Source organism: Schistocerca cancellata, chromosome 6, assembly GCF_023864275.1.
Source record: "Schistocerca cancellata isolate TAMUIC-IGC-003103 chromosome 6, iqSchCanc2.1, whole genome shotgun sequence".
In the NCBI taxonomy this organism is placed as follows: Eukaryota; Metazoa; Arthropoda; class Insecta; order Orthoptera; family Acrididae; genus Schistocerca; species Schistocerca cancellata.
In genome coordinates this window covers 151,865,158-151,886,007 of record NC_064631.1, presented here as the reverse complement: position 1 = coordinate 151,886,007, position 20,850 = coordinate 151,865,158, and the positions used below count along the sequence as shown (strand labels likewise).

At 42.7% G+C, this 20,850-nt stretch overlaps 1 protein-coding gene across 1 annotated transcript in view; it reads left to right on the top strand.

Annotated features, from left to right (window-relative positions):
* LOC126190919 (probable cytochrome P450 6a13) overlaps window positions 1–19,736 on the top strand; it is an 80,110-nt gene extending 60,374 nt beyond the window's left edge. Inside the window, exons 7-8 of the mRNA XM_049931552.1 lie at window positions 15,472–15,723; window positions 19,478–19,736. Of these exons, the coding sequence (XP_049787509.1) occupies window positions 15,472–15,723; window positions 19,478–19,644 (419 nt within the window). The 3' untranslated portion in view covers window positions 19,645–19,736. The remainder of the gene's footprint in view (window positions 1–15,471; window positions 15,724–19,477) is intronic.
* Window positions 19,737–20,850: the final 1,114 nt, after the last annotated feature.

The following is a 20,850-nucleotide window of genomic DNA, read 5'->3' as shown; positions in this document are numbered from 1 at the left end:
TCGTAAACAACCTGCACTGATGCATAGTCCGTACTAAACACGCACAGTTCAGCGCGACACGTGCCTTATCTGCATTGTTGACCATCAAACACAACCATCCCATTGCTACCACTATTCACATTATTTTGCCTATCTCCTGTATATGTGCAAGTGGAAATGGGAGCGCTAGAATTCCGAGACGCTTGGAAAACGACCTGTCAGATTTGTAGCTGTCAGTAAATCCAGACGGACTGTGCCATGCGGGGCTAATGACCTCGCTGTTTAGCACCTTAACTCCCAATCAGCCAATCAATGACACGCACAACCTTCGCGATACGACTAGACAGAGCCTACTGATCGCCATTTTTCTTAGCAACATGGAGCGAGACAGTTTTACAGAGTTATACAAAATATGATACCATAGCAAATAATGGAATGAAAATGAACAAGTTTCATTGTTAGAGATTCTGGAGACCGTTATTATACCGAAGATAGCAGCAGGCAGATTCTGCACGCGATCCTGAATGTAATACTTTCAAAATAGCATCTATCTTCAGTTGTAACAATTGTCAATGTCCGTCTTCACCGATCATTCTTTTCATCCTGTACTAATAATTCTACAGTGTGAATTAGTAACATATCTTTCATTTCGTAAAGAGTTCTAGATATCTAATTGAGGTTTTCGGCAAATGATAGTACGCTAAGGGGCATGTAGCCTTATTGTGTGCTACAGAGTCTTCACTCTTATATCGATCAAGATATTGTAGCAAGTGTGATTTTTTAAAAATAGAGTGATTCCTTCTTTTGACGGCAGCTGAAAGCACATGAGAAGACGAGTACAGTGATATAACGCTCGTTAATTTTGACGTCGAAACTCTTCGCAAAAGAATCCTAAAAATATTCTAAAATTTGAAGGCAGGACGCCCGGAATCGGTTGTTGCTTTGTAAACACGCTCGGCCAGGCTACCTCGCTGCGTCAAGCCTTTCAGCAGTTTACTGCTCTGCACTGCAGAATCAGCAGGAATTGCGTCTACAGGCAGGTTATTTTCTGCTTCAACATTGCTTCCCTGCAGAGAGGTACACGTGTGATGAGAAGTTAGACGTGCTAATCACCTACAGCGAATGTCAAAGAAATGCCGTCGAAACGGTACTGCTGTAAATGGAGGTGTATCCTAATCGTCGCTGTCCGTCGCGCCAGGCGCTTGCAGGAATTGTTAGATCACTAGTGCGAACAGGCATCTTCAACGTCAAACGGAGGACGAGGACGAAGACTGCGGCTGACAGAGCACATGAAAAAGCTGTTCTGGCTACAGTGTTTATCAATCGGCACGGCGGTACGAGACGTATCGCCAGGGCATCTGGGATCAGCCAGACGAGTGTCATTCGCATCTTCCATCGACGCAAACTCCATCCTTATCATTTGTCACTACATCAGGCACTCTGAGAACGTGATTTACAACGTCGTATTGAATTTTGTCGGTTCGCTCTACAGCGCCTGGGAGACGACACTACGTTTTCCCAACGTGTGCTCTTTACTGACTGAGCAACGTTTACGAACCACAGTATTATAAATTTACGTAAGATGCAGTACTGGGCAGCTGAGAATACGCGCTGGCTTCGTCAGTTACAACACCAACGACCGTGGAGCGTAAACGTATGGTGCGGCATCATGGGAAATCCCATTGCGGAACATTACTTCATCGCAGGGATGTTAAATAGATATACGTATGCACGCATTTTTTTTCCGAAATTCCTACCCGTTCTTCTAGACGAGGTACCACTGAGTGAGCGGCAGCTTGTGTGGTCCCAACACGACAGCTGCCCAGCTCACTCTCCCCGTGTTGCAACGCAAACACTGAACGAAAAGTTTCCTGATTACTGGATAGGACAGACTGCTGTAGTACTACGGCCAGCCAGGTCCCATGATTCCTTTGACTTCTTTCTAAGGGGAGCAATGAAAGATGTAGTCTATCATGAAGTCCCAAGGATGCCAGACAATGGGCCGTCGAATCGCTACAGAATGCAATGGCGTATCATCAGTCTCTCGAAAGACGGTTGCAAATATCCCTTGCAGTCGATGGTAAATAGTGAAGCACATGCTAAAGTAAGTGTACAACGAAGTTTCGTAGAGATAAGTATTTATTTTGTAGGTGACATGTCGTCATTCATTCTGAATAAAGTGGTTGGTTTATTTAAGGGGAGCCGGAGGTTCCTATGCTGCCCATGTTAAAATCACTAAGTTTGAGGAACATTTATGAATAAACTACCAAATAGAAAAATTTGAATTTTTTTTACATATAGAGTGGTTTAGTATTGCAGTTATGACAGAGGGGTTTTGGAGTATCTTTTCTAGTTTCCTTCCAATTATTTTTTTTTATTAATGACTCAAATTTTTTTACAAATCATTGCTTTATAATTAAACTGAAATGAAACTACTGAACATATTGCCAAATGGCTGTGTTACAATGTAAGTTTGACCACTAGGAGTGCTGTATAAAAATTTCACCTCTGTAGCTAGAGTGGATTTTGAGAAAATGTTCCTTATATTCGGAAAATTCTAATTTACGGGAAATGGCTATCAAAATTTCTCAATACATTCCTGCACTATAGGATGGATTATCAGGGTCTTCTTGTTCATCCTCCAAAAACTTCCTCTCCTGTCTTCTTTTCTGGCCTGTTGTTCCATCATACTTCATATGCCTTTCTCTTCTTTCTGCTCCTCTTATCCTTTCTCTGTCAGTATTTCTTAGTGCTCGTTCAGTGTTCACCCCAGCTGTAAATCCTAATGCCTTCAGAACTTCACACTTCACACTGTCTTGGTTGTAGGTTGCTATTGCATCATAAATGCCAAAGTGCAGTGTTTTTATGCTTACAAACACCCTTTTAGGAATCACTTTCCAAATCAAATTGTTTACCCTCTCATTAGGATTCTGCGTCTTTCCGTGTAGACATTTGTGTAACAATTCTGGCTGTGCTAAGTCATGAAAAATTGGTTTTATTGCATTTATCACAGCTGCTGGCAAACCATGTTTGTGATCATAGTACTTTTTTGCATTATATTTGCACCAGGAATCTTTTGGGCACAGGCTGTGTTGAGGGTATTCATTGGAAGAGGCAGTATGAAGGAACAATGCCCACACTGCTTTTCGCATGTCACTAACATTACTAGTATTTTGCCTTATAGCATACTCATAATATCTCTGTAGACGTTCAATCACCTCATCAGTAAGCCTACCTCTCCCTCCTATTGTCTTTCCATCACTGAGCTTACTTGAACCCAAAGTTTGTTTGAGCCTTCGAAGCCGTGCACCCATACGCTTTTGCACATGCCCAATGCATTCCAACTTTTCAACTACAAATTCATTTACATATGGTTTCAGTTCCTCTATAGTCTTGAAACCTTTGGGGCACCATGACCCAAGGTAGTATTTGCTAGATGATGTCACAGGGCTGTGGCCGGCCATGTGTCGCTTAGCAGAAGAACGCACTGTTTCAGTAATTGTAGTATCGCAACTTGGTATTAGTGTTAATTTTCTTTTCCCTACGTTCTTCCTCTTCTTATATACACGGTTACTAAAACGTGGCATCGTAACCAGAACAAGGCTTTACAAAAGAAGTGTAATACTACCAACAACAGGCGCAACACTGAACTACACTCCTGGAAATGGAAAAAAGAACACATTGACACCGGTGTGTCAGACCCACCATACTTGCTCCGGACACTGCGAGAGGGCTGTACAGCCAATGATCACACGCACGGCACAGCGGACACACCAGGAACCGCGGTGTTGGCCGTCGAATGGCGCTAGCTGCGCAGCATTTGTGCACCGCCGCCGTCAGTGTCAGCCAGTTTGCCGTGGCATACGGAGCTCCATCGCAGTCTTTAACACTGGTAGCATGCCGCGACAGCGTGGACGTGAACCGTATGTGCAGTTGACGGACTTTGAGCGAGGGCGTATAGTGGGCATGCGGGAGGCCTGGTGGGCGTACCGCCGAATTGCTCAACACGTGGGGCGTGAGGTCTCCACAGTACATCGATGTTGTCGCCAGTGGTCGGCGGAAGGTGCACGTGCCCGTCGACCTGGGACCGGACCGCAGCGACGCACGGATGCACGCCAAGACCGTAGGATCCTACGCAGTGCCGTAGGGGACCGCACCGCCACTTCCCAGCAAATTAGGGACACTGTTGCTCCTGGGGTATCGGCGAGGACCATTCGCAACCGTCTCCATGAAGCTGGGCTACGGTCCCGCACACCGTTAGGCCGTCTTCCGCTCACGCCCCAACATCGTGCAGCCCGCCTCCAGTCGTGTCGCGACAGGCGTGAATGGAAGGACGAATGGAGACGTGTCGTCTTCAGCGATGAGAGTCGCTTCTGCCTTGGTGCCAATGATGGTCGTATGCGTGTTTGGCGCCGTGCAGGTGAGCGCCACAATCAGGACTGCATACGACCGAGGCACACAGGGCCAACACCCGGCATCATGGTGTGGGGAGCGATCTCCTACACTGGCCGTACACCACTGGTGATCGTCGAGGGGACACTGAATAGTGCACGGTACATCCAAACCGTCATCGAACCCATCGTTCTACCATTCCTAGACCGGCAAGGGAACTTGCTGTTCCAACAGGACAATGCACGTCCGCATGTATCCTGTGCCACCCAACGTGCTCTAGAAGGTGCAAGTCAACTACCCTGGCCAGCAAGATCTCCGGATCTGTCCCCCATTGAGCATGTTTGGGACTGGATGAAGCGTCGTCTCACGCGGTCTGCACGTCCAGCACGAACGCTGGTCCAACTGAGGCGCCAGGTGGAAATGGCATGGCAAGCCGTTCCACAGGACTACATCCAGCATCTCTACGATCGTCTCCATGGGAGAATAGCAGCCTGCATTGCTGCGAAAGGTGGATGTACACTGTACTAGTGCCGACATTGTGCATGCTCTGTTGCCTGTGTCTATGTGCCTGTGGTTCTGTCAGTGTGATCATGTGATGTATCTGACCCCAGGAATGTGTCAATAAAGTTTCCCCTTCCTGGGACAATGAATTCACGGTGTTCTTATTTCAATTTCCAGGAGTGTAATTCGAAACGGTAAACAGCAAAGAGACGATGTTACGCTCTCTTAGCGCTTCATTTGTCACAGAAAACAATGTAGCCAACCCTTGCACACTCGCTGTATGCGTAACAGGCCCAGAAAATCCCAAGCAGTTCGCCAGGAAGTCACGAGAGGATGTTAGATGCATTCAGCGGCCGCCCATTTTCTCTGCAGGCGTGGGGCAAAATGGTAATAACTCCACTTCTAGGGCGAGTAGAACAATAATTCAAAGTTTACATTAAAGAGGAATGTTCCAATTAATTTTCGGTAGCAAAAAAAATCGTAATTTTTTGGATTTGACCACCTCCTGCTCCCCTTAAAGGATATTCCATCTAATTACAGTTTCGAGTACTATCTATATATCTATTGACACATTTGTCCGATTGCTTTAACTTTAAGAAGCATTCAAGCATCTCCAGCCAAAGACAAGTACTATACTTTTTTCAGATCTAAGGAAGTTAATACAGCAGTTTCTCATTTTCATTGAATAGGGCTGTTTATCATTATAAGTATTAATAACCCCCTTTCTTATTTTATTCATGGCTGTAATCCTCAGTAACTAAATGTAAATGTCGTGTCACTAGGGTCCCCGTCGGGTAGACCGTACGCCGGGTGCAAGTCTTTCAATTTGACGCCACTTCGGCGACTTGCGCGTCGATAGGGATGAAATGATGATGATTAGGACAACACAACACCCAGACCCTGAGAGGAGAAAATCTCCGACCCAGCCGGCAATCGAACTCGGGCCCTTAGGATTGACATTCTGCCGCGCTGACCACTCAGCTACCGGAGAGGGGCATTTTCAGTAACTGTGGTATTATTTTTCCAGGATAAAATTCAGTCACAGTAGCAAATAAATTTTATTATGCTTTGCTGGTTTAGACAAATTAATTTACCATCTTCGGAAGCCTACAAAACTAGCGATATTATAAATCTTTTGACCTTGGCTGTTCATTTACGTGAAATACGAAAAGTACATTACACAAACTTACTTGGTATTGGTTTAGCAAACATCAGTGTCTTCTTTGTAGGAGCATAATGTCATGGTATGTACATATTGTATGTGATTGTTTCAAACACTGAGTGACAATTTACAGTAACGGAATGACATCTATGTATCTGTTTTGCTAGCAGCGAGGAACATATATAAAACCATAAATAAAAAATATAACAAAGGTATGTGAAGAAGTTGTTTATACTGCTCTTGAAGAAAAACATGACGTATAGTTCTAATATATTATAGGAATGGGCTAATTTTCATGTAAGTCATACAACCAAAAGAGTGTCTGTTCTTTACTGCAAGCTGATTATTCAACAAATCTTTTGTATTTTGGTGAGAATGTTTGTATATTACAAATCCTTCTAAGAGGTTCATTTTGTAGTCCTTATCAGCTGTGTCTAAAATTTCCATGCTGCGCAAGGATGGAGGAGGGCGTGGGTGTTTCTCTGTTTTGAATTCTCTGCAAAAAATGACTTACAGGAATCATCACTGAGTTTGTTGGGCCGTGCTCACGAAACTTGGTCTTAAATGCCCTACCCGTCTGTCCTGTATAAAAACTCTGACATATATTACAGCGTATTTTATTTACTCCATCTGAGAAATTGGTCAGTCGGAGGTTTCTCATTATGTATGCAGAGCAACTTGGTGGCATTATTGATGGTAGAGGACACTATGATGTCATTTTTTTAATAAATTGCCTATACGACGTGAAATGTTACCTTTGCAGACGGTATGTCGATGATACCACCATTCTATTAAAAGGATATGTGAGGGACGTCAAATCACTTAGAGAGTCAGTGCCTGTTTCCATCGTAAAATTAAATTTACCTAATAAATACAAAATCAACACAATGAAATGTCTTCTGGACCTGAAACTATGTTTAGTATATGGTAAAATTAACTTCGATATTTACAGGAAACATACCACAACAGATAAAATCATTTATGCCTCTTCCTGTCCACCCTTTAAGCACAAATTGGCATTCTTTCATGCCATGATCGACCGTGCCCTTAACCCCTTCTGCTACTGCAACAAAACTTAATAACTTGAAGTATATATCGGTCAAAAACGGATATGAAGGAAACCCTGTATAAAAAGTTTGTAACAATAAAACCAACAAGAATATAAAGTCCCCTACACTTAACAAAATGGACTCCTAGGTAAGAAATGAGGAGGTACTGAATAGGATTGGGGAGAAGAGAAGTTTGTGGCACAACTTGACTAGAAGAAGGGATCGGTTGGTTGGACATGTTCTGAGGCATCAAGAGATCACCAATTTAGTACTGCAGGGCAGCATGGAAGGTAAAAAACGTAGAGGGAGACCAAGAGATGAATACACTAAACAGATTGAGAAGGATGTAGGTTGCAGTAGGTACTGGGAGATGAAGAAGCTTGCACAGGACGGGGTAGCATGGAGAGCTGCATCAAACCAGTCTCAGGACTGAAGACCACAACAACAACAACAACAAGGTAAGAAATACACAACAATCCCATTTCTAAGAACATTTCGCGTCGTATAGCCAATTTATTTAAAAAATATGAGATCACTGTGCGTTCTGCCACCAATAATGCCTCCCCCCCCCCCCCCTCCCCCAAGTTGCTCTTCACACATAATGAGGAACCTCCAACTGAGAAACTCCTCAAATTTGGAGTGCATAAAATACAGTGTAGTATATGTCCGAGTTTTTATATTGGACAGACAGCGAGGGCATTTAAGACTCGCTCACGTGAACACTTGCTCAAGAAAGATGATGAGAATTAATATAAGTCGCCGGCCGAAGTGGCCGAGCGGTTAAAGGCGCTACAGTCTGGAACCGCACGACCGCTACTGTCGCAGGTTCGAATCCTGCCTCGGGCATGGATGTGTGTGATGTCCTTAGGTTAGTTAGGTTTAAGTAGTTGTAAGTTCTAGGGGACTTATGACCACAGCAGTTGAGTCCCATAGTGCTCAGAGCCATTTGAACCAATTAATATGTCAGTTTTTGCAAAACACCTCAAAACACAGAAAATCACTCATCCTCCTGTATCCTTGTTTAGAACGGAAATTATATAGTTGAAAAGGACTACAAAATGAACCTTTTAGAACTATTTGAAATACATCAACATTCTCACCTAAATTCAAAAGATTTGTTGAATGATCAACTTGCCTTAAAAAATACACTATTTCGATTGTATGACTTCTGTGAAAATTAGTCGATTTCTGTCATATATTAGAACGATGTGTCACATTTCTTCAAGGGTAGTATATAAAACTTCTTCCCATACCTTGGTTATATTTTCTACATATGCTTTTATGTATGGGTTTGGGTGGACTGCTATGCCCTATTGTGGGGTTGTGAACCACTGAGGGCTACGGCGGGACGAAGCCTCTCCGTCGTTTCTAGGTCCCCGATTTAATACAATACAATTAGTAGCGTAGGTCTGTCTTGATGTATATAACGACGGATCCTGGCATAGGAGTTCTGCTTGGCGATGTGCACACCGCAACAACCGACTCTGGCCGCATTGCTTTCTAAGTTTGGTACATTTCTTGGATAGTTTTGAGAAAGATTTCAACGCTAATATTAACAAGCACTGTACAACTGCAATTGTTCTTCCAATGTAGTAATCAAAGTATACGGTTCCATGAAGAGAAACACTTGTTTCAACATACCAGAGTTAGCGAGCATTACGGGTACAAAAAATTACGTGTGCCTTAGCGTATTATCAATTGCGGAAAACCTCGTCTGATTATCTGGAGCCATTCACAAAACAAAGTGGGTGTTACGTCCTAGTTCCGCGTCAGTAGTGCGTGCGCTGATTCGTAGCAGCTGAGAAACAATCTTTTCTCTATAAGCCACGAGCTACTGTTTCACACTCCATCATTTGCAATAAATGTACATCTGCATATATACTCCGCAAGCCACTATATGGTGCCTGGCGGAGGGTGCCCTGTACCACTACTAATGATTCCCCGTGCTGTTCCACTCGCAGATGCAGTGATAGCAAAACGACTGTCTAAATGCCTCCGTAAGTGTCCAAGTTTTATCTCGTCTTCGCGGTCCTTACACGAAATGTACACTGAATGCAGCAGAATCATTCTGCACTTGGCCACAAATTCCGATCACCTAAATGTTCTAATTAGTGGTTCGCGGAAAAAACGTTGCCTTCCCTCCAGAGATTCCCATTTGAGTTCACGAAACATCTTCGTAACACTTGCGTGTTGTTCGAACCTACCAGTAACAAACCTAGCAGCAAGCCTTTGAATTCCTTCGATGTCTTCCTTCGTTCCGACCATGTGGGATCCCAAAAACTCTAGCAGTACTGAAGAACGAGTCATACTAGTGTTCTGTACGTGTTCTCCTTTATAAATGAGCCACCACTTCTTAAAATTCACGCAACAAACCGAGGTCGATAATTCGTTTCCCTGCTGCCGATGTTACGTGCTCGTTAAATTTCTTTCAGGTTTGCAACTTTTCCTTACAATACAGGGTTATCGGCAGATGGTCACATATTGTTGCTTACCCCATCCGTCAGATCGTTTTACACATATATAGGAGAAGAGCTGTCCTATGACACTTCCATGGGGCACTCCTGAAGATGCCATTATGTCTGATGAACACCCGTCATGAGGGACAACTTCCTGTGTTCTGTTTCTTAAAAGGTCTTCTAGCCATTCATGTATACTCGTACATTTCTGAACAGTCTGAAGTGGGACATCGTGTCAAACGCCTTCCGGAAATCTAGGGATATGAAAGCTGCATCTTGTCGTCCATCCATGGTTCGCATGAAATAGTGAGAGAAAAGGGCAAGCTGAATTTCGCACAAGCTATACTTTCTAAATTCGTACTGATTTGCGGACAGAAGTCTTTCTTTCTCAAGGAAATTTATAATATCCGAATTTAGGATATGGCTGGCTCTGAGCACTATGGGACTTAACATCTTAGGTCATAAGTCCCCTAGAACTTAGAACTACTTAAACCTTACTAACCTAAGGACGTCACACACATCCATGCCCGAGGTAGGATTCGAACCTGCGATCGTAACAGTCCCGCGGTTCCGGACTGCAGCGGAATTTAGGATATGCTCAAGAATTCTGCAGCAAACTTATGTTACGGATATTGGTCTGTGTTTTTGCCTCTCCGTTCTTGTATCCTTCTTTTATATGGGAGTCAACTGCGCTTTTTTAAAGTTGTTTGCTACTTCGCTTCACTGTGGCAAATGATTATAGCCACAAGTTAGTGTGGAGAGAGAGGGGAACACGTTACACACCACAGAATGTTCATGTACGTTATCGGTATGGCCTAGGCGATGTTGTGTGGACAGGCATTATGCACACACTGCATATCTTTGTGCGCGGTACCGTTTCAGCACAGCGGTATTACATGGAGAGTATTCTGGATCACGTCCGTCAGTTTAGGAGTGCGGTAGGTCCTGGATTCGTGTTCATGCACGACACTGTCCGGCCACACAAGACAGGTAAGGTGTTGGACTCACTGGAAAGCGAAGATACTGAACGTTTGGAATGGCCTGTGTATTCACCGGACATATAGAACACTCCTGGGATGCTCTTGGTAGAGATATTTCTCAACGAACACCCCCTCCCCGAACCATGCAAGAATTGAAAACCGCCTTGATACAGGAATGGGATAATATCCCCTAAAAGCTCTCAAAAGTTTGCTGGCCAGCTTGACTAACAGGTGCAAAACGTGAATTAGTGCAAGAGGGGTGATTATTCCTTATTCGGAATCCAATGTCGACCTTTATCTTCGGAACCTGGTCTGTATCAGACATGAACGTTATTTATGCCTGTTATGCTGCTTTCCCATGTGGTGAAATCTCTACCACTTTTAGTTATAAACATACCACTCCACCTCTATTACGTATTTTCTGTTTTCAATGTCGTTCGTCAGTAGCTGTGATTATTTCTGTCCAACAATGTCTCTGTTCCGTCGCAGTTTTCAAGCAATGCGTTACTTATCTGTTCCATTGGCATGAAACATTGTTTTCGGACTTGATGTCCTGTTGAAAGTAATACGCAGTTGTCACTACAAATCCGCAAAGTGCATTAATTATAGAATTCAGTAACCCCTTGCAGGATGAAAGAGTAAGATAACAGTTACTTAATACAGACTTAACCTACCTTTGATGTAATAAAGTGCAGTATAGACTAATAGTTGTTCTTATCTTCAGTACGAAGACTCGTTTGAATTTGCTCTCCGCGCTAGTCTATCCTGTAGAAATCTCTTCACCTCTGCACAACACCTGCAACTCATATCCACTAGAAGGCTCGTTTCTATAGTCAAGTCCTGGTCCTACCACAATAGCGCAAATAACAATCGCTTGATGTCTCGGGATGTGTCTCATCAAACGATTCCTTCTTTTACTCAAGTTGTACCACAATGATCTTTTCTCCCTGGCTTCCTCTTGATTAATTATTAGATTTACCCATACTCTTCTGTCTTCATCCGTAGCATCACATTACTAAAGCTTCTATTCTCTTCGTATACATGCTGCCTGCGTTTCATTTCCATTCAAGGGCACAATCCAAACAAATACTTTCATTAGAGATTAACACTTAAATTTATATTCTCTATTAAAATATTTCTCTTTCTCAGAATCGCTTTTCTAGCTATTGCCAGTCTACGTTTTCTTTTGTTCTTTACTTCGACAGTCATCACTCGTCTTGCCACCTAAATAGCAAAACTAGTGTACTACTTTTAATGTCTGATTTCCCAGTTCCCTCAACATTACCTCCCATAATTTTACCACACTCAATTACCCTTTTTTTCTTTTGTTAATGTTCATCTTGTAACCTCATTTCACGACACTACCCATTCCGTTAAACTGATCTTAAAGTCGTTGTCGTCTCTGTCAGACTTACAATTAACCTTGTAGTTTTCATTTTTCGCCATTAATTTTACGATTATTTCCAAATTTATCTTTAGTTTGTAACTTCTCTTAGCAAAAGACATATGTGGTAAAAAAGAAAAGGAGAAAAGAATAATTGAACTGCATGATTGTAATTGCATGGACAACGATTGTGTGAATTTTGTGTAATAAAGTGAAATCATTATGTGTCATGTTTTGTTCTTGTATAGAATTATGTACTGATTTTTTTTAAAGATAAAATCTGTGTCGGCGAGTACTGAAACCGCCACAGACGATACTTGTTAAATATCAAACAAAGATGAGAATATGTGACTAGTATAAATAGTAAAAACCGAACATTAATTTCTCTGTCGTCTTCTTGGAGTTACGTGAATAGGAAGAGCCTGTGACGTTATATTGTACGCTTGCGTAGCATTCTTCTGTCAAGATTGAGAGAGGGACGCCATTAGACATTGATTTGTAAAGGTGTGTAATAATTTAATCTGTTTAAATGTTTTGAATAGAGTTACTTAGTGAAAACTTGCATTATGATTTGTAATAAACTTGCCTGGTATTTTATCCCATCCCTTTAAGACATTTTCAGTTATTTAAATATTATTCGTGGTGCAGAGCTGAGCTACGAACGAACGAGCCGCTGACGCGGCGCATTAAAACTGCATTAAATGAAATCAATCATACCGCAAAGAAGCGGGCAGGCAATAGTGAACTAAAATTATTTCTTTCAGCTTTCGGAACTGCAGAGCAGAGCAGCAGATTTTATGATGTGTTTTACAGGTTCACGCGGGCTGCTGATAATGTATTATTAACAGTGCAAAAAGATAATTTACCGTCATAACATAAATCTTGCTGTGCGTAGTTTTGGTCTGGCAAACCTTATAGTAAAAACATCTTTTTCTATGACAATAGTCTCATGTTCTCGTGTTAGTCGTGGTACTTATTGGTGTCTTACTGTTAACAAAAATCCTCTGCAAAATTTTGATGTTAAACAATCATTGCGTACTGTAACATCAGTATTGATAACGAAATAATTTTCATTAACCTTTTCAATAACTGTAAAGTAAGGAAGATGTTGAACTTTATGGCGAGTTACAGTAACGAAAAAATGTTCCTTTAATAGAAAGCCAGATCCAGAAGAATAAGAACAGAATATATTTTGTTTTGTTGAAAATTAATGACCCAAAGAAAGTCACATTACAGCATCACTAAAAGGTATTTCGGGGCTCTTTCTACATCTACATACATACTCCGCAATCCACCATACGGTGCGTGGCGGAGGGTGCCTCGTACCACAACTAGCATCTTCTCTTCCAGTTCCACTCCCAAACAGAACGAGGGAAAAATGACTGCCTATATGCCTCTGTACAAGCCCTAATTTCTCTTATCCTATCTTTGTGGTCTTTCCGTAGCAACATATTTTATCTCATATATTAGTTGTACGCGAGTAATAATAAAACAAAGAAAATAGTAGAGCCAGCGAAAAGTTCCATTTATTGCTTGATCATTTTACATATTGAATAACATGAAGGATAGTATACAGCCCTACCTCACGCCCTTCTCAATTACTGCTGGCTTTTATGTTCTTCGTTATTATAACTGCAACCTGGTTTCTGTACAAGTTGGAGATAGTCCCTCGCTCTCTGTACCCCTGCTATTATGAGAATTTCAAATATTGTATTCTGGTCAAAATTGTGAAAAAGCTTTCTCTGATTGTGCCAGCGATATAAAAGTAAGTTTATTTTTCTTCAGTCTATCTTCTACGATAAACCATTGGGTCAGTATTGCCCTTTGCGTTCCTTGATTTCTCCAGAACCCAGACTGATATTATCTGAGATTGGCTTTAACATTTTTCTGTATTTCTTGTTAGTATTTTGCAACAATGACTTAGTAAACTGATAGTTCGCTAGCATTCACACGAGTGAGCACCAGCCTTTTTTGGAACTGGCATTATTAAGCTCTTCTTGAAGTCCGAGCGTATTTTGCCTGTCTCATATATGCGATGAAACGGTATAAGTGCAGATATTTCTATTGGTGATTAAGAACGGTCTATTGAACGGCCTTATATCAGTATTTACGTCATTTCCAGGCTAGTAATTATAGCTGTTGCGAGTCTTATAGTTTTAAGTTGTGTAGTGTCCCCAAACACGTGTGGCAAGATGATTATTTTTCCCTGGGCGGAGGGTCAAGTGTGGACGCATGGACGCAAAATGGTAGAGCGTAGTTAACACGCACAAAAATATCTGCATTTATATCCATTACACCCTGTATGTACAGGGGGTCCCTCCTAAGGGTAAATTGGAAATTTGTGGTGAGTTCCTACAGGACCAAACTGCTGAGGTCATCGGTCCCTGGGCTTACACACTACGTAATCTGATTTAAACTAACTTACGCTAAGGACAACACACACAACCATGCCCGAGGGAGGACTCGAACCTCCGACGGGGAGAGCCGCGCGAATCGTGGCAAGGCGCCCAAGACCGCGCGGATACCCCTCGCGGAATCTTAAGGACCATTAGGCGCATTTTCTCTGGTGTTTCGGCAGATATTTGCAATTTGATTTTTTTCTGTGAGTAGCTGGAGTCAGTCCAAACAAATACTACTCATCACGCCTTTCATCGACGCCCAGTTTCGGCGGAAAGCGTCGATTTGTTTTCCGTTACAAACAAAGCGATTTTGAAACGGAATTTTACGTGTTCATTCGATTGAGCGGTCCCAGATTCGTGTAATGCAATACTTGTTTAATCGATATGTTTATCGATATCTACTGACAAGGGCAGTGGCTGGAGTACTGATTACTCTTCTTGTTTTACTGTCCCTGTTAATAAATATCAATGACAGAAATATCGCACTAGACTAATATGGGACTGTTCTATCGAATAGACACGTAAAATTTCTGTTTAAATATAATTTGGTTCGTAACGGGAAGGAAACTACACTTTCCGTCGACATTGGGTCGTTGCATGAAAAACGTGATGAGCAGTATTTCTTTGGCTGACCGCAGCTGCGTACAGTAAAAACGAAACTGCGAATATCTGCCGAAACAACAGAGACTGCGCCTGGCGAATCTTAGGATATATGCCCGGTATATACAGCATACCATGTGGAATAGTTTCGCTGTCGCTGGCTTTCCCAAGGAGCAAAATAATGCTGAGGGAATTTCGTCTACTCCAGGTGCTTTGTTTAGATGTACGTCTTTCAGTGCTCTGTCAGATTCTCCTCACAGTGTCACATCTCTCATCTCATCGAGGTCGTATCTAGATCTAACATAATACACTGGTGTAAAACTGCAACTCCAATATTATTATAGAACATGGAACCTTTATATCAGTAAGTTGTAATGGATATCAGTATTGAGACCATAACTGAGTTTTAAACGACCAACTGCTCACGATATCAGCCATAGACGAGTCACTAGATACGTGTAATAGGATGAAAAATGTGAAGAACATCTGATGCAAGAAAGTATGACCACGGTTTCTATACTACAGCCCGTCTAGAGTAAGCATCTGGAAAATATGTTTTTTCTTTGCAGAAACGCTAAGGATGTATCCACCGGGCGCACTGCTCGGTCGCAATTGCACAAGCCGCTACCAGTTCCCTAACAATGGAGTCACCGTGGAAGAAGGGACGCCAATCTTCGTTCCAGTCTATGCCCTGCATCACGACGCGGAGTACTTCCCACAGCCTGAACGTTTCGACCCCGAAAGGTTCTCGGAGCAAAACAAAGCAGGGAGAAACCCATATGTGTATCTGCCATTCGGTGAAGGACCGCGCAACTGCATAGGTAAGTCACTTCCCTGTCGATTGTTTTTCTAGCCGTTCAGTTGTTCCAGCTGGATACGATTTTTAGCTTTTTAAGAAATTAAATTTTGGTTACTGTAGGTCAACGTTCTTTACAGAATCATTCACATTAATTAGAAACAATTACGCTAGTATTTCCCTTGCATCCATTTTGCGGCCTGCATATCGGCTCCTCTGTTTGTAAGTAAAGGAAATAATTACCTAGTTGAGTCAGCAATAATTGTGGATTTTTGCGAATAAAGCCTATGTAATGCGAAATTGACCACTACCTGTCACGAGAGGTTGAAAATCGCCTCTGTAAATGAGGGAGAGGGGGGGGGGAAGTATTGTGATGTCAGTAGAGAAACTGTAACAGCAGAGTGGATCAGTTAGGAGAGATAATTGACTCGGAACGTGGAATACTTTGGGTATTACCCGAGTAAAAAATTAATCAGGGACATTTGAACCCTTCTAAAGCTTCCCTAGTCGTTTGTTAGAGATGTGTTTGTGAAAGGAAACGCGAAGAAACAATCACAGCGAAAGCTAAACCGCAGAGACCACTTCTACTGACGGACAGGAATCGCCGAGCTTACAGAGGGTGGTTGTATAAAATCGCACGAAATCAATGGAAGAAAACAGCCCTGACATTCAAAGTGCTATCAGCAGTCCAGGTAACACAATTGCTGTACACTGGGAGTCAGAAAGAATGGTATGCAATTGTCCAGCATTCTTCATAAGCCACGGTAAGCGACGCTAGGAGTTCTGTAAAGGGCGACACCCACTGGATAGAGGATGACTGGAAACGGGTGCTTTGATGTGATGAATGACGCTATATACTGCGGTAATGCGATGGACGGGCTTTGAGTTTGACGAATGCCTGGAGAACCTTACCTGCCATCACGTGTAGAAGCTTCAGCACAGAAGCTTATTCTTGAGAATAAGCTGACACCACTTATTGTGGATTGTAACCACTAGGTAGCGTTGAAAGCCATTCGACGGTATCTGAACGCTATCCGAACCAGCAAAGCAGGCTTAGGCATTTTCATCCCTCCCCTTTCGCCCCCTCCTATGGCGTGATAATAGGGGGTTGCAACGTTGACACATGCGTGAATAAAACGCCAAAAGGTCCCTGTAAGGCCCACCAGTTCGGCAAGACCCTCGGCGGCACCCGCCCATATTTATTGATAATATTAAACATGGATTACAGAGACAACGTGCGAAATAGTCCTGGAAGTCTGCAGACAGCCATCTGGAGTCGGAGGTGTATAAACGGTGAAACATCCCGTTAGAAAAATTATGTATTGCTGTGCTGGTAAACTTACGTTATTTGATTTTCAAACAGCTGAGCAGAACTGAACGTACTGAGACATTTCTCTCTTTGCTTATTCTGATCAACACTGAACTGACACACAATATTTTTAGTGCAACGCAATCTGACTTTCAATAACCCCTACAAAAGAATGGCCCTGACTAACAATAACCTATACTTTTCATGAATCACTTACCTCACAAAAATCTTCGTTACTCGAACTACTGCAATACAGCGAGCGCCAATACTACCAGCTAAATAAAAGATTCTAACTACTGAAGGCACTAACTACTGATAGGCATATAGTTAGCAAATGACAGATTTTGATAAAGAACAAACAATGTATTTACCTTAGCAGTGTTCAAAAGTCATAATATATATCTATATATATAATTTGTGACATCCAGTATGGCAAATATCCTTTTTCTGATGGACACACGTCCAGATCGTCCGCTCTCAAAACTCTGCCATCTCTCTCCCCACATCATCCACTGCTGGCGGCTCACCTCCAACTGCACAACGCTATGCGCTGTTCACACCCAACTGCCCAACTCTACAATAGCAAATATTCCAACAATGCAAACCAGCCACAGATTGCACACAGCACAGTTGAAAGGTGGCTACACTGAGCCACAGCGCCAAAGATCGCGCCAGAGAGTATTGTTCCGCCGCCTCCACTGGCAGTGATTATTGAGACGCAGCGACAAGCAGTGCTTGCCGAGAAGTTGTGGTGGACACTGCTTGTCGTGAAGTCAGAGTGAGACGTGGTAGTGGAGAGTGTTGTTCCATGTTTTATGCAGTGGTTTGATGGGAGAGATAGCAGATGATGTTCTAATGGAGATATTGTAATGGTCAGAGTGCATTTCGTCAATATATATGGAGGTATTTTCTTTTATTCTTTTATTCTTTCAGTGACCTGAATAATGTGTCATTACAGGTTCAGTCAACAAAGCATCTGGCGTGTGTTCTTGTATTAGAGTGTAATTTTGGTTTTCTTGCACAATTATAGTATTTCTAATTTTCTTTTATCACGTCAGTATAATTGGTATTTAAAAATTCTTGTCTTGTTGAAGAAGAACCGTGCCTGATGTGCGTTGAGTCATACTACCACATACAGAACAGCTACACTTGTGCTTTGTTGGTTTCGTAGGTTTTATAGTTGCTGGGGACTTAATTAATTAATTGTATTAACTGAAATTTTCATTTCATTCTTTGTTGTTGTTTCATGCAGTCAGATTGTGTACAAAAACTAGTCAGGGCCAGCCGTTTACGAGACTTGCGTAATCGGACTAACAGCTACAAAAAAAAAAAAAAAAAAAAAAATATTTGCATTCCATATATTTAAAATAAAGCCCCCATGCACAGTCCGTGATTTTCGTGCTGAGCGCTACGTGGCATTACCGACACAAAAACTTAAACGACCTGCTTACAACGGGTTGTATGACTCCAGACACCTAGGACTACTTAAAGGTTATATATGTGGTCTCTGTATTGTACTAGGTAGATGCGCTGACCATTTCGCCATCCGGATGGTTCAAATGGCTCTAAGCACTATGGGACTTAACATCTGAGGTCATCAGTCCCCTAGACTTAGAAACTACTTAAATCTAACTAACGACAGCACACACATCTATGCCCGATGCAGGATTCGAACCTGCGACCGTAGCAGCAGCGCGGTTCCGGACTGAAGCGCTTGGCCACAGCGGCCGGCCGCCATCCGGACACAGTGGTCATCGCAACTGCACGGACTATGGAAATCGTGTAAGTGGAGTCTATTCTTTCGGACATGTCCGAAAGAACAGACTCCACTTACGTAATTATGGTGAGGAATTGATAACCTCAGTGTGTTTGGAGAGCACACTCGAACTCTTACGGAAATAGGCGAAATGCCGCGGGACTATGCACTCTTACGTGCACTGACTACTTGACAGCAAAATAAACTTCGGCATCCAGACGGTGGTACCCTTTATTCATGTAATCAGGAAAATTGTTTTCTGTGGCCTATGCCACATACAAAACTGTCACTTCACATACTGTAACAACCTTTCAAGGTTGTCGTAAACAAGGACCGTGATGTTCATTTCAAGATTCTCGGTCTCTTCTACACGTTATAGAACGAAGGCAGTTTACCAGAATGCGGAACATCAAAATATTTTCTAAATGCTTATCGAATATGGGAGTTTGTCGTTCGTCGAGTGAAGATGGAAATGTCTATAGTACTTGATGTCTGGTTGCTCATTGTGTCTAGTGTGACCGGTAATATCACAACACCGCACAATAACACAGAAGTATTTTTTCCTTCGAATTCTCATGCCGGTTATCAGCTTATCACATTTTCACCTCTGTGTTAGCAATTAGATAACAACATTATTACCAATGCTGCTGGCAGCTAGTCACACCAAGCAGTGGCGACGATACGACACCGGTGCAACAAACATTTGTTTTTCAGGTATGCGGCTAGGCCTCCTGCAGACCAAGATTGGGCTGGCGTACCTCATGTCCAAGTTCGCAGTTCATCGCTGTGAGCAGACGAAGGTGCCGATCGAGTTTAATGCAGTCTCCTTCATTCCGATGCCCACCACTGGTATTCAGTTACGGCTAGCCAAAAGGACGTAACTACTTACGGACCTGACCCTGCTACAGCTGCAGTATTATATGCATTGTAAATACTACGTATCATTGATCTTAGAGCTTAAGACTGCACATATTTCTGTCATAATGATTGTTTTTATTTAAAACATCTAAATAAATTATTTTTAAATACTTATACTTCATCTTTCAATTGTTCAAAAATGTTCAAATGTGTGTGAATTCTTAACGGACTAAACTGCTGATGTCATCGGTCCCTAGACTTACACACTACTTAAACTAACTTATGCTAAGAACAACACACACACCCTTGCCCGAGGGAGGACTCGAACCTCCGGCGGGAGGGGCCGCGCAATCCGTGACATGGCACCTCAAACCACGCGGCCACTGCGCGCGGCTTTCGATTGTTGTATCTAGTTGTTTGTGACCATTGATATGCTTGGAAGGATGTGAATCGTTGGCGAGCAGTTACGACATGGACGAGAGACAATAAGATTTACAGAGTACAACGCTACCTGACAACGTCACAGCACACATAGTGGGAGTGACTCATGAAAATAATGTCCTCTCTTAGGTGTTCAAATGAACAGGTGAAGCGATAAATAGCGAAACCGCAATCATTTTGCTGCTAGATGTAAGGATTGGGAACTTCACTGGCATTGTATCATGTTTCCCCTCGTACCACAATCACATTCGTGATCGTTACGACGTTTTACTTGTGCGTCAGGCCTTATAGATCTCCAAACTGAGCCAATACATCGGAGCCTGTTTGTTTCGTGAATCCTTGCAAACAGTCGCATGTTTTCTTGGGGGTACTTGTAGCAAATGGAAGTAGTTTCATGACAGCAGACGCAACCCACAGGAAAATTTTTTCCGCTGAAGACAATAGTGGAACAAAGGGCAAACCTATTGGTATGGACGTACGTCTCGGTAGCCGAGTGTTCAACCTTCTGGACAACCTCGGTTCGATTCCCGATAGTGGAGAGATGTTTATTTGGAAGGACTGGCTGGAATAGGGTGCATTTAGGCTCATGAAGCCATTTGAGAGGCTACTGGCACCGAGATTGGAAAGCTAGCATCAGCTGGGGGAACGGTGACCTGATCATGTACAGTACCCCAACATACCGCATCCAATGGCGCCACAGGCAGTGGATAACACGGCGGCCAACAAGTAGTGCTGGGTTTCCACGGCTGATCGCGAAGTTATTGAATTTTATTAATGGAAACAGGAGG